Source organism: Henckelia pumila, unplaced genomic scaffold, assembly GCF_033568475.1.
Source record: "Henckelia pumila isolate YLH828 unplaced genomic scaffold, ASM3356847v2 CTG_461:::fragment_3, whole genome shotgun sequence".
Lineage (NCBI taxonomy): Eukaryota > Viridiplantae > Streptophyta > Magnoliopsida > Lamiales > Gesneriaceae > Henckelia > Henckelia pumila.
The window spans coordinates 3123768-3138548 of record NW_027331831.1 but is presented as its reverse complement, the minus strand read 5'-3'; the positions used below and the strand labels follow the sequence as shown (position 1 = coordinate 3138548).

Below are 14781 nucleotides of genomic sequence, written 5' to 3'. Positions count from 1 at the left end.
AGACATGAGATGACGTGAGAAGAAATTCTCTAGCATTGCGGGTTCGATCCTAGTGTGGAACATATTTTTTGTTGAAATATTGTGAGGTATGCTCTGAAGATTGACCACAGTGTTTTCATAACCGGACCGATGATCGAACCGGTTTATCTAAAAAAAATGGTCCAACCGGTCGAACCGTTTTAACCGGACGGTCCAACCGAAAAACCGTTTATATAATATAATATAATAAATAATATATTTTGAATTTTAAAAACTCAAAAATATATTTAAATAGATAAAAAAATATATATTTGTCATAATTTGAAAGCTAAATAAAGATGTTAATATATTCAAAATATCAATTATAGTTATAAATTATTTAAATAATAAAATATTTAATTTTAAAAAAACAAATAACTATTAAAATAAATTTTTTTAATGAAGTAAAAATTTTAAATAATAATGTATATACATAAAAAAAAATATTAAATTTAAAGTTTTAAAAATAAAAATTTAAATTTTCAAAAAAAAAAAATAAAAAATTCGGAAAACCGGTTGAACCGGTTCAACCGGTTGAACCGGTTTTTCGGTTATTGACCGGTCCAACCGGTTCTTGACCGGTTTTGACCGGTTCTGACCGGTTGGACCGGTTTTCCGGTTCTTAGGAGAGAACCGGACCGGATCGGCGACCGGTTTCCGATCGAACCGGCCGGTCCGGTCTGGTTTTAATAACACTGATTGACCATGTTGCTCCTTCTTTCAGGTCTTTGTCGCCGTGCACATCCCTCGATTTAACACCGCATGAGCCAATGAACCTCTGACTCATGTGGAATAAAGTTTCCTTCGAGGTCAACCCTTTTAAAGTTCCAACTTGCATATATCTTTTTATAATATTCCAAGAAGAATTCTTTTTTTGTTTTTGTTTTTTGTTTTTAAATTTGACACAAAAGATAGCAATTTATTTCTCATTAACGTAAAATTCTAAGTCCACAGATGCATAATGGTTGCTTAATTAGTTCAAACCACATTGAGAACAATGTCAAGATTGAATGATTGCTTCATTTTTTTTATTATATATTTTAAAGTTATTTCAAGTATGAACTCCGTATAATTGGATTAACGATTATAGTATAATATGATAATATCCCGCTTTTAAATAGGATGAACCCTTGTGTGAACAAATCACAAATGTCAAATTAATATCCAATCAATATAAACATTAATGCATGTTGTACGTACTAAACGATGGAAAAAGAAAGATCAATTTATATATAGCATAAATTGCATTTTCGTTGCGCTGATGAAACGAAGCTCAATTGTTCAAATCAAATGATATATTATATATAGATCACCAATATTCTTAAAAACTCCATTCAAACAACTTTATTTCGCAGAATGCATACGCGCACATACACAAATTCAATCATAAAAACACTTGTGATCAGAGAAGGCATATATAGTCGAAGTGACACCAGTCATTTATGAAGTTCCATGATCCAAGAATTATAAGCACAACAAACTTTCTGAAATCCTCTAAATCCAGCCCCTTTGGCGAGCCCCTCGAATTCCTTCTCCGTCCTTTCCTTACCACCAGGGTTATGAGCCAACATAATCACATCAACATGGACTGTGTTCTTGGTGGACAGCCCTGTATCCGGGGCGTCCGGCAGAACGCACTCTGCTAGTATAACTTTTCCGTTTTCAGGAAGCGCTTCGTGGCATTTCTTCAATATTTTGTGGCAGTGTTCATCGCTCCAATCGTGACAAATCCACTGCAAGACACATACAAAGTGTGTTTAAGGTATTTTTTGAAAGAAAATTTTAGGTATGTAATTGTTTTATTTTCATATTCGAGGAGGAAGAAGTTAAAGCATGCAATGCATTAAGTAAAAAAAAAAAAAAAAACTCACTTTCATGAAAATGGCATCTCCTTTTGGCACACTCACAAACATATCCCCACCAACATGCTCCACACCTGCAAATTTTCTATAACTTCATGAATGTCGTCATGTAATCAAAATATCAAATCACACTCGGATTCAACTTTCGAGCACGATCGACCCTTGTTTGGTGTAGTGATTAAACCATATTCAAGCTAGCTCGATTCATTTGTTATACTTTAATCATATTCGAACAAGATTTCATGCACAAAATGAGCATCAATAGGAAGTGATCTAGAGCTTTAAGGTTCGAAATATTACGTTTGGAATGAAAATAAGTATATATACATGCATGAAGTTGAAGATGGTAAAAAGAGCTAGGAACCTGGATAAGATGGAGCATCTTCAACAACATGGGGCAAATCAAAATTGAAGCCCTTGATAGTTGGATACTTAGAAATGATCATATTGAGAGTCGCCCCGGTGCCACCGCCGACGTCCACGATGGACTTAAGGCCATGGAATCCTTCATATTTCTCAAGGATTTTCCTCATAATAATGGTTGAATGATTAGACATTCCCTGATTAAAGACCTTGTTAAATCTAGGGTCTGTTCCATGGTACTCAAATGCTGTCATTCCATAGGCCTTGTTAAAGGGGATCCCTCCATCAAGAACAGCATCTTTAAGGTGGAACCTATATATGATTCCAATCAATTAATTAATCAACCTCAAATTTTTATTTTTATGTAAAGTTTTAGAAAAGGAAATTATTAATGAGACGTAATATTTCAAAGCAAATGTTTGGTCTTAACCTAGGAGTTGACTCACATTGTGGACATGAATGACTGTTTTTGTAAATTACAATATGTAAAATTTGAAAAGGAAACTTGTACATTTTCCCTTTATAGGATATAAGATATTCAATATTGCGCACTTGCAATGACATAATTTTGATGTCATGCTAACATGCCTCCCCACCTTGGGTTTTTCCCCCCTTCAAAAAAATAATAACAAAATGGTTGAAATTGGTGACACAAAAATTGTGGTGTAAATGGTATTGGTGGATCGAACCTTTTTCGACGAAAAATAAAAAGAAATAGTTGGTGGAGTTGGTAAGAAAGGGGTCCATCGTGCAACTTTTTGGTAAACCATATATCTCTAACATTTTTTGAAACAAACATCATCATATTAATTCCATGATTTACATATTGGCTTAAAAACAAAGGATAAGACTCCATATAAATGTATATTAATTAGTTTCAAAACAAATTTCTTTCATTCAAAAGATACCCTCATAATAACATACTTAATTATTTCGTGCATGTATCTAAAATACTTATTTCAACTAATTAATTAATAATGCTCCATATTAATTTTTAACATTTAAAAAACATATGATATATATTGTTTTATTACGAGAAAAAATTAACAAAATATTTTGATGGAAAAAAGTCATACCAACATAATATATTTTATACAAATATAAAATTAATTCTATATTAAATTGATAAACGTTAAAAGCAATTGTAAGAAATGATCTTAATCAAACTACGTACAAAAACAATCTCCCCCCACAATGAAAATTTTATTTAGTTCCGCACGTAACTTCATGATTAATGAGGCTATCCAAATTACTTAAAATGTTTCCTTGTGATCAAACATGTAGAATTTTTTATTCTAAGTCACGTCAGATTTTTTATATCATATGATATACACGAGAGAAATCCACAGAAATAGGTGAGAAATTAGGTAGGAGCCAATGGTGATCTAGAAATGTTGATCTTTTTTTTTTCCAAATTATACATGGACCCTAATTAATTAATGGACCATTACATCAATAGCTTCACAATTACTTCACATTCTGAATTCAAGTGACACAAATAGATACATTACTAGATCAATCATGCGGATTGGTACAAAAGCCAAAATAAAAGAACACAGCTTGAATTATTAGAGCTAAAAAAAGGTCACCGTGGATATTATTCTATTTCATTGATTAATTTTGTCTCTCAATTATTATATTATTTACACATGCAGCACTTTATGTAAAGGATCATAAGAGTAGTAATATATATAATGCCATTTTCTCGGCTACCACTAATACATTCAGGTTGCAAAATACCCAAATTAGACAATGGAAAAACTGCAAATTTGATCATTTATGTTTGTCATTTTGCGATTTTGGTCCTTTATGTATTCATATTTTAGTTTTAGTCCTGCATGTTCCGATTTTTGGCAATTTCGATCCTTTTTATTCGAAAATGCTTACGTGACATTGTACACGTCAGCTCCACATCAGCACTGAATTGGTGTCACGTCGGAAAAAGGACTTAAATTACCAAAAAAAATAAAGATAGCGGACTAAAACTGAAATATAAAAATATAAATGACTGAAATCGCAAAGTGACAAACATACTATACAAAAAAACAATTTTTTCGTAAACAATTAAATACTTTATTATTCCAAATTTTGGAAACCAAAAAAAAAAGGGAAAATTGCAAATTTAGTCCTGTATGTTTGTCACTTTGCGATTTTGGTCCTTTATGTTTTCACATTTCAGTTTTAGTCCTGTATGTTTCAATTTTTGGCAATTTCGGTCCTTTTTCTTCGAAAATGCTGACGTGGCACTGTACACGTCAGCTCCACATCAGCATTGAATTTGTGCCACGTCAGCGCCACATCGAAAAAAGGACTAAAATTGCCAAAAAAATAAAGATAGCGGACTAAAACTGCAATCTGAAAATATAAAGGACCAAAATCGCAAAGTGACAAACATACAGGACCAAAAAAGCAATTTTCCCAAAAAAAAATGATGGAGTCTGAAATGGAAAAGAAAGAACATTGTAAAAAACTGACCAGCTTTCGATGAGGACCTTATCTTGATTCATGAGCACCAAAGGAGCCATAGAGACCCCATCATCGTTCTTAGTCAAGAACTGGCACACCGGCTCCAGGCCATACAACCGCTCGAGCCCGCCGTCGGGCCGCGTCCTGAGGCGGCAGTTGACGACGGAGTAGCTGGCCAGCAAGCGCAGGATCCTGTCCAGCATGACGTGCGCCTCCGGGTTGGTGGTGGGGATTTGGGCGGCGAGTTGAGCCGGAGAGACGAATGAACCAGCTTTCTTGATGAGTTCCAAGAGGTTGAGATCAATGGCGGATTTGAGTACCATAGGAAGCACAGAAGCGCTGGCCAGCTGCATGGCGAACAGACACGCTTCTTCCTCATTACCCGATTGTTCCATTAATTGCATGTGCTATATTTTCAGCAGCTTAATTTAATTTTCTTGAAAAATGGGAAATTCGAAGCTTAATTTGTGAGAGAGTTGGCGTGGAGGTGTGGGAAGAAGGGTGTCTATATATATATAGTATATATGAAGCTTTTGGGTTTACTACCCACCTTTTTTCGTTCTGAAGAAGTAATATATATTTCCTTTAAAATTCAACTCAGCATTTATTTTTGTCGTTTTAAACTTGACTAGCTAGATTTATTCAAAACGGCGGACATGTGAGATCAATTAGGTAGTGTTTGAAAGATTTTTTAAAAAACAATTCTCGGCTTTTTTTTTCCATAAAATTATGAGATTTTGTGAAATTTTGTAAAGAAAAATACGATAAGTGTTTCCTAGAACACTACCTTAACTATGTTTAACTATGTTAGTATTTTGTAGACTTTTTATGAAATATTTCTTAATTTTTTCTTAACAAAATTTTAAAAAAAAACTGATAAATGCTTCCTAAAAACTCAAAACACTACCTATATATAAGTCAGATCTCATGAATTGAACTTTTCTTCTAATATAAAATATTACTGTATGATATATACACTTGTTTATATAAACAAAGATGAATGATAAACAAAGAAGAATGGGTGAGGAACTGAATTTTTAGAGATTTTTAACGCTAACATTTTTTTACATATGTTGATCTATATATTATGCAAGTAGTAATCCAAGTGTTATTTCAATGGTTATAAAAGGGCTATATTAGGATGTTTTGTTTTTGTTTTGTTTTTTTGTTTTTACATATGACTCTTTTACTGAATTTTTAGAGATTTTTAACGCTAACATTTTTTTACATATGTTGATCTATATATTATGCAAGTAGTAATCCAAGTGATATTTCAATGGTTATAAAAGGGCTATATTAGGATTTTTTATTTTTATTTTTTATTTTTACATATGACTCTTTTATATATTGTGTTTGGATTAAAAGTTTGGATACTATTTAGGGAAAATTGCAAATTTAGTCTTGTATGTTTGTCACTTTGCGATTTTGGTCCTTTATGTTTTCACATTTCAGTTTTAGTCCTGTATGTTTCGATTTTTGGCAATTTCGGTCCTTTTTCTTCGAAAATGCTGACGTGGCACTGTACACGTCAGCTCCACATCAGCATTGAATTTGTGCCACGTCAGCGCCACATCGGAAAAAGGACTAAAATTGCCAAAAAAATAAAGATAGCGGACTAAAACTGCAATCTGAAAATATAAAGGACCAAAATCGCAAAGTGACAAACATACAGGACCAAAAAAGCAATTTTCCCAACTATTTACATGATAATATCGACCCACCTGATAGACCGATATGGAAGCTATTGAAAACTTGGTTCGTTGACGCGACACGCTTCTCTGAAATTTTTTTTTTTGGGAAGACTTCTCTGACATTTTATATAATTATAATTAATAAGTCTCTATTTACCATTTTAAAACAAAAACAAAAATTGCTATGCTTAAACAAATGGAGATAAATAGGTGACAAGTTGGGATCTTATGCCCCACAGGTCCACAATTTCATATATATATATATATATATATATATATATATATATATATATATATGTAGTTTTTCTCAATTGTCCACTTACCATGCTCATCACCATGCCCACCAATGATGTGACACTATTCTATTGTATGTGATAAAGATGTGATAAATTGTAGGTCCAATAGAATAGTATCACATCATTGGTGGACATTATAGGTGGGCACTTGAAAGAAACTCTATATATATATATATATTGAGAATAAAACAGTTCCGTTTAGTCAGTTATAATTTATTTATTATCAGTACTTCTTATGTCTTTAGATGCCAAATCCACTTTTTTTTTTATTTGTTTTTCCCTTTTCATTACTTAATTAATTAATTTGTAAAATAATAAGTATTCTTTATCTTGATATATTATTATATTTAGGGGTGATCACGGTGATGTTTTGTAGTAACCCAGACCTCATTTTAAGATAATAATATGTTAACCATGATTAAGGGTTGGTAATTAACCAATTCTGGGATTTAATCGGACTTTAGAAGCAAGAAATGAAATTTCATTGTCTGAGTTAGTTCGGACGATCCGAAGAGGACTTCGGACGGCCCGAACTCGACCACCGGGGGCTCCGAAGGTGAGCTTGTTGACTTCGGAGTTAAGGCACGTTCGGACGATCCGAAGAGGACTTCGGACGGCCCGAACTCCCTTGTGCCAAGCAAGCAGGATTACTCAGCATGGTGTTTTGACAAGTGTTGGATTTAGGCCACTTCGGACGACCCGAAGAGACGTTCGGACGGTCCAAACTCGACGTGTCTCGCATGCAGACAGTGAGTTGGAACGGAGGATCCGAACTCAGCTTCGGAGGACCCGAACTCGTCCGGAAATTTTCCTATAAATAGGGCTCGTTCGATTTCATTTTGAAATACGAATTTTCGAGCTTCCTTCTTCAGTTATATAGTGTGAGTTATACACTTGAGGGCCCTATCGGTTATAATAGAGGTTCTGGAATAACCAAGTTGTGGTTATAGTCATCCGGGACTAGCGTCTCCAAAAGGCTAACTACGGACGAAGGTATGGTTCGGGAATCTATTTAAGTTTTGGGAGTACTTATTAGCTTAGTTAAGGCTTATAGAACTTGTGTAGTGATACGGTGAACTTTTGAATATAGGCTTGGAACCTAGGATCTACTATACTTGAACTTGCCTAGAGGTACGTACACATTGACTGAGATTGCCAGCGAGTATACATGTTTATATGTTGCATTTATTTGGCATTATTATATGGCATGAGATATGATTTATCGCTTTCTATATTCATATGTCATGTGCATATACACGTTGAGCCTATACCTTGTTATACCTGACTATAGAGCCGCTTAGCTCTATACTCGATAGTCTGTCACTGAGAGTACTGCGACGGCGGGGGCATTTATGTCTGTCTACTCTGGTGTACTAGACGAGTGTGGTTGCACCCAGAGGTTGATCCGTGTGGTGGCAGCACTCATGTGGCGCCGATTCTGAGCATGACTTTTCAGATGACCCGTTACCAGTCATCATGTTGCATGCATCATATATTTACGTGTACTCATGTCTATGTACTGGGCGTTAGCGCTGAAACGACCCTAATTCTCTAATAAATAAATATGCGGAAATTTTTTTTTTTTTTTTATACTACTAAATAAAAGTAAGTACATATATGCCCATACATATATGCACCAAATAAAATACCCAAAATAAACTCATGATTTCATAAATAAACAATTTAAATACTTAAATAAAATGCATTCTTTAAAATAAATAAACAACTGAGTCAACCCTATAATTAAAAATATACTGCATAAATAAAATAAATAAAATATGTGCATGCACTAAAACATTTAATAAAATATTCCCATAAACCTCAACCACTAAAAATATAATAAAATGTTTCACATGACATCATGCACGGTGACTCAGAAGCTGTCACGGTCACGGGGCTACTGCAGCGCTGCTCATACGTCCTCACCACCGGTAGGAGTAACCTGCTCCTCTACGTACTCACCTGCACCATATCAGTGTAGTGAACCTAGAGGCCCAACATGCATACTAACAAGGGTTCAAAATAATTTAAAACAATTTAATACTAATACATACATATACATGAATGAGCATGCTTAAAAATTACATAACATAACTTACATAGATAACCATACATAACATACATAATATCATACATACATAAGTTGTTGAGCATTTATTTTCTGAACATCGAATGGTCCTATCCGTAAGTGTGACCCATAGTGCGACTGATCAGTCTAAGAACCATCGTACGAGGCTGGTGGCGAACCACCCATACATAAATGGCAGAAAACTGCCCATACATAAATGGCAGAAACTGCCCATACATAAATGGCCACACTACTTCAATTTCCACCTAAAATATTTTATTTGCTCAACCATAGAAATTAAATCATAGCATAAAAATTGATTTCATGAATGCATGTACTTAAATAAATTGTGTGTCCTTCATATATATTTAATTTAATTTTCTTACTAACATATAAATATTAAAATAACTTAAATGCATAAAAATAATTAAATATATAATCAGGACACATGCAATTTTCTCATGGATGGTCCTGGACTGCTGGCCCTACACTCAAGCCCATTAACTTAAATCTGGCCCATTAACATACTTAAGCCCAATATCTTAAACTTTAAGCCCAATTAATTAATCTAAGCCCAATTAAATTAATTAAACCCATTAAAATTACACTAAGCCCAATAACTCTTAAACTGGCCCATTGGGCCCAAAAACCCAAAGACTGGCCCAATAACTTTCATGGGCCCAAAAGCCCATAAAATTTATGGACTAACTTAATTAAAATTTTAAAAGTCCAAATAAAATTATTTGGGAGTCCAAATAATTTTATTTCAATTAAATTGCCTCAAAAACCCATTAATTCATAAAATATTTTAAAAATAAAAAGACTCGAGCCCGGCCCACCAAACCCGGACCCGAACCCACCCGACTTGACCCACTACTTCCTAAACCCGACCCAGGCCCTTGACCCGACCCGGATCAGCCCCCAAAGCCCCAACTCGATCACCCTCTTCCCTGCACTGCTGCGGCCACGAGCAGTTGCAAAGAACGCCGGCGGCCGCCATGCTCCGGCCACCCACCGGCCGGAGAACCACCCCTAGGACCTAGCCCACATCTAGACCTTTCTAACAAGCCAAGAATCAGCCCAAACCGTCGACTATGGAGTGAGAACGAAGCCCTGCAACCCGGCCCTTCTGCACTGTCGCGCAGACCCGAGCAGCTGCGGGAAAACCCTTCGTCCTCGAAGCTCCGACCACGAAAGCCCATGCAAACTTCTGCAAAAACTTAGAAAACTCAAATGGGGTTCTAACCCAACCGACCTTACCCTAAATAGTGGCCTGAGGAAAAGGATCTCAGCCTTCTTCCCCAGAACCCTAAACTGCTCGACAGAAGCTTCAGAAAGGAAAGGCTTCGTTTCCCTTCTTCCTTAGCCTCCAGCCCCGACCTGACTCGACCCAAGGGACCTCAAGGGACCCCTCTAACCGTGGACCAGCAGCCCACCTAGCCATGGACATGAAAACGTGAGCATGCAAACACCAAAGTCCAAACCAAGAGCAATTTAGGAGGAAAAATCGAAAAGCTTGTTGTCAAATATATCGATTCTGATGTTACACACCCACACGCATACATATACTGATATAGGTTTGAAAAGTGGAGAAAAACATGCCTTAACACCGATTTATAGAGCTAGAAGCGTGTACGACGGGCTTCGGGACGACGGGGCGACGACGGGATGCCTTAGCCTGCTTGGAACCTTCGAAATAATGGCTATGGTGTTCTTGGAGGTTGGTTTGGTGAATAAGGAGATGGAGGTGACGGCTGATGGGAGGAAGAAGAGATCGGCTAGTTGTTTTAGGTAGAATAGGTTTTATTTTTAGGTTAATTAGAATATAGGTTAAATAATTAAATATAAAAAGGTCTTAAATATTAAAAATATAACTTAACTCCTAATTAAACTTTTAAAAAAACTGATAACATAAATAAAATCTCGAAATATTAATTTAGGGGAATTTTAAAAATATTAAAAAGTCAATATTTTGACTAATTTTGGATAAAAATGACTCCCTAAAATTAAATAAAATTAAATACTTAAAATTTTGGGATAATAAAACTCAAAATAATATTTTAAGGCTCCAAAAAGGCTCATAAAATAATTTGGCTAGAAAGTTGTCATCTCGTCCGTCCACGGTCCCGTCTACGCGATTAAATAATAAAAATACTAAAAAATCATATAAATCACTAATTATGGGTTAAATGCTTAAAAATAAATTAAATCATGCATAAATAATTCACATAATTATTTAACCCATAAATCATAAATTTAAATAATTAAAAATCCTAATTATGCAGGCGGATTTATGTAATTAAAAATACCGGGTGTTACAATTCTCCCCCCCTTAAATTGAATTTCGTCCTCGAAATTAAAGTACTTACCCGAACAACTCCGGGTAGCGAGTCCTCATATCCTCCTCGGTCTCCCAAGTAGCTTCCTCCTCCGAGTGATTCAGCCACTGGACTCTGACCATCGGTATGACCCGCGTCCTAAGCCTCCGCTCCTCTCTAGCCAAGATCCGCACTGGTCTCTCCTCGTATACAAGATCTGGTGGCAACTGTAAGGGCTCGAAATCCAATACATGCGACGGATTGGAGACATATCTCCGAAGCATGGATACATGGAAAACGTTGTGCACTGCCGCTAGCCCTGGAGGTAGAGCTAAACGATAGGCCAACGTGCCAACTCGCTCCAAGATCTCGAATGGCCCTATGTATCTCGGATTAAGCTTGCCTCTCCGCCCAAAATGCGCTACTCCCTTCATAGGTGACACCTTCAAGAATACGTGATCACCTACCGCGAACTCCAAATCGCGTCGTCTGGCATCTGCATAACTTTTCTGCCGACTCTGCGCAGTCCTCATCCTATCTCGAATCTGCGTCACAATGTCAGCTGTCTGCTGCACAATCTCCGGACCCAACAAAATCCGCTCACCAACCTCATCCCAATGCACCGGAGATATGCATCTCCTCCCATAAAGTGCTGCATATGGAGCCATACCTATAGACGACTGAAAGCTGTTGTTATAGGTAAACTCCACTAATGGCAGTCTAGTCTCCCAAGATCCTCGAAAATCGATGACACAAGCTCTCAGAAGATCCTCGAGAACCTGGATCACTCTCTCGGACTGTCCATCTGTCTGGGGATGAAAAGCTGTACTGAACAAGAGTCTAGTCCCCAAAGCTGTGTGCAGACTCTTCCAAAACGCTGAGGTGAACCTCGGATCTCTGTCTGACACGATAGACACTGGTATGCCATGCAGTCTAACAATCTCTCTGATGTAAAGCTCTGCATACTGTGTCAAAGTGTAAGTAGTCCTTACCGGCAAGAAATGAGCTGACTTGGTGAGTCTATCCACAATCACCCAAATCGCTGTACACCCTCTGGTACTCCTCGGTAAGCCAACCACAAAGTCCATCGTAATATTCTCCCACTTCCATTCCGGAATAGGGAGAGGTCTAAGAAGTCCTGCTGGACACTGATGCTCTGCTTTGACTTGCTGACAAGTCAAGCACTCTGACACCACTCTCCCGATGTCACTCTTCATCCCGGGCCACCAATACGATAACTGTAAGCCTCGGTACATCTTCGTACTTCCGGGGTGAATGGAGTACGGAGATGCATGAGCCTCTGCTAGAATCTCGGCTCTCAACTGATCAACGTTCGGTACCCACATCCTCCCACGGTACTGAACGATGCCATCCTCCACTGTATACAAGAGATTACCTCTGGCCTCATCTCTCTGTCTCCATCGCTGTAGCTCCTCATCAGTGGACTGTCCCTCTCTAATCCGATCTCTCAACACTGGCTGCACCGTCAACACTGACAAACTCGGTGCATGGACCCTCGGATAGCACTCCAAACCAAATCTCTGAATCTCGGTCTGTAGTGGTAACTGTGCAGTCAAACATGATACCACTGACGACTTTCGACTCAAAGCATCTGCCACTACATTAGCCTTACCCGGATGGTAGCTAATGTCACAGTCGTAGTCCTTAACAAGCTCAAGCCATCTGCGCTGCCTCATGCTCAACTTCTTCTGGGTGAAGAAGTATTTGAGGCTCTTGTGGTCGGTGAAAATCTTGCACTTCTCGCCGTAAAGATAGTGCCTCCAGATTTTCAACGCGAATACCACTGCTGCAAGCTCCAAATCATGCGTCGGATAGTTCTGCTCATGAATCTTCAACTGTCGCGACGCATATGCGATAACTCTGCCACACTGCATAAGTACTGCGCCCAACCCAAGTTTGGACGCGTCGGTGTACACCACTAACTCCTCATGTGGCACTGTCATAGCTAACACAGGTGCTGTAGTAAGTGCATCCTTCAGCTGATCAAAGCTCCTCTGACAATCTGGACTCCAACTATACTTCGCGTTCTTCTTGGTTAAGGAAGTCAAGGGTACTGCAATAGAGGAAAAACCCTTGATGAACTTCCTATAGTATCCTGCTAAACCCAAGAAGCTACGAATCTCCGAAGCATTCTTTGGAATCCCCCAATCCCTCACTGCCTGCACCTTGGACTGATCCACTGCAATCCCATCTCTAGAAATAATGTGGCCTAGAAACGCCACCTGCTCCAACCAAAACTCACACTTACTGAACTTTGCAAACAGTCGATGCTCCCTCAAAGTCTGCAAGGCTGTATGCAAATGCTGTGTATGCTCCTCAATACTCCTCGAGTAGATCAATATGTCATCAATGAATACAATGACAAACTGATCTAGATACGGCTGGAAGACACGATGCATGAGATCCATAAAAACTGCTGGAGCATTGGTCAACCCAAAGGGCATCACCAAGAACTCATAGTGTCCATATCGTGTCCTAAAGGCAGTCTTAGACACGTCTGAACCTCTGACTCTCAGCTGATGGTAACCAGATCGCAGATCGATCTCGGAGAATACCGAAGCTCCCTGCAACTGATCGAATAAATCCTCTATCCTCGGTAGTGGATACTTATTCTTCACTGTGACTCTGTTGAGCTCTCGGTAGTCAATGCACAATCTCATGCTGCCGTCCTTCTTCTTCACAAACAACACTGGAGCTCCCCATGGAGAAAAGCTAGGGCGAACAAAGCCCTTCTCCAACAGCTCCTGAATCTGCTCCTTCAACTCTCTCATCTCTGTAGGAGCAAGTCGATACGGTGCCTTAGAGATAGGCACAGTATCCGGCAACAACTCAATACTGAACTCCACCTCTCTCACGGGTGGAACTCCTGCAACATCGTCAGAAAACATCTGGATAGTCACGTACCACCTCTATATCTGATAAAGATCTGCTAGAAATATCTGAGGTAGTGACCACACTAGCAAGAAAACCCTGACATCCATGGCGCAACAGTTTCCTCGCACGAACCAGTGATATCATCTGAGGAATACTGCTAGACTGAGATGCAAAGAAAGTAAACATCTCACCTCCTGTTGGCTTCACTGACACTGTCCTACGTCGGAAATCAATCGAAGCTCCATTAACTGATAGCCAGTCCATACCCAAAATCAAGTCAAACCCAGTCAATGGAAGAACCACTAGATCTGCTCGAATGGAGTGTCCCTGCAACTCCAATTCCAGATCCTGATGACACTAGTGGTAGTGATAATCTGTCCGGATGGCATGGTAACATCGTAACCACTGTCTACAACCTCCGGTGAAATGCCTATCCGTCTGATAAAATCCCGGGAGATAAACGAATGCGTGGCTCCTGAATCCAGCAACGCACACGTGGAATTTCCTCCTACTAGAATTCTCCCTGCACGCAGAAAATATTTCCAAGTAGCTGCACCAAAATCTTAATTTACCCAATTTCACCCCTAAGGACTACTCGTCTCCGAGGCATATTGCATCACCCCATATTTCTTTACGTAAATCGCCATGCATAACTAAGTGGTTTAAAATTAATGCTAACTTAAATTCTAGAAATTTAAATCATACTATAAACATTAAAACTTACAGACCGGTAGCGTGGATTTCTGAGCTCGCATAGCAGTAGTGACCCCTCCAAGGACCGTGCTCTGATACCAACTGAAACGA

At 38.2% G+C, this 14781-nt stretch overlaps 1 protein-coding gene across 1 annotated transcript; it reads right to left on the bottom strand.

Annotated features, from left to right (window-relative positions):
- Positions 1–1280: 1280 nt before the first annotated feature.
- On the bottom strand, positions 1281–5234 carry LOC140871745 (caffeic acid 3-O-methyltransferase 1). The gene is made up of 4 exons (XM_073274425.1): positions 4719–5234; positions 2245–2555; positions 1890–1954; positions 1281–1751 (listed from the first exon to the last, which is right to left on the bottom strand). The coding sequence occupies exons 1-4, from the start codon at positions 5111–5113 to the stop codon at positions 1455–1457; spliced, it is 1068 nt and encodes a 355-aa protein (XP_073130526.1). The 5' UTR covers positions 5114–5234; the 3' UTR covers positions 1281–1454.
- Positions 5235–14781: the final 9547 nt, after the last annotated feature.

Excerpts from the sequence above, each read along its gene's own strand:
- LOC140871745 (XM_073274425.1), bottom strand. The coding sequence starts at position 5,113 with ATGCAATTAATGGAACAATCGGGTAATGAGGAAGAAGCGTGTCTGTTC. Across the intron at positions 2,556-4,718 it reads AAGGTCCTCATCGAAAGCTG|GTTCCACCTTAAAGATGCTG; the intron begins GTCAGTTTTTTA and ends AATCATATATAG. Across the intron at positions 1,955-2,244 it reads AGATGCTCCATCTTATCCAG|GTGTGGAGCATGTTGGTGGG; the intron begins GTTCCTAGCTCT and ends GAAAATTTGCAG.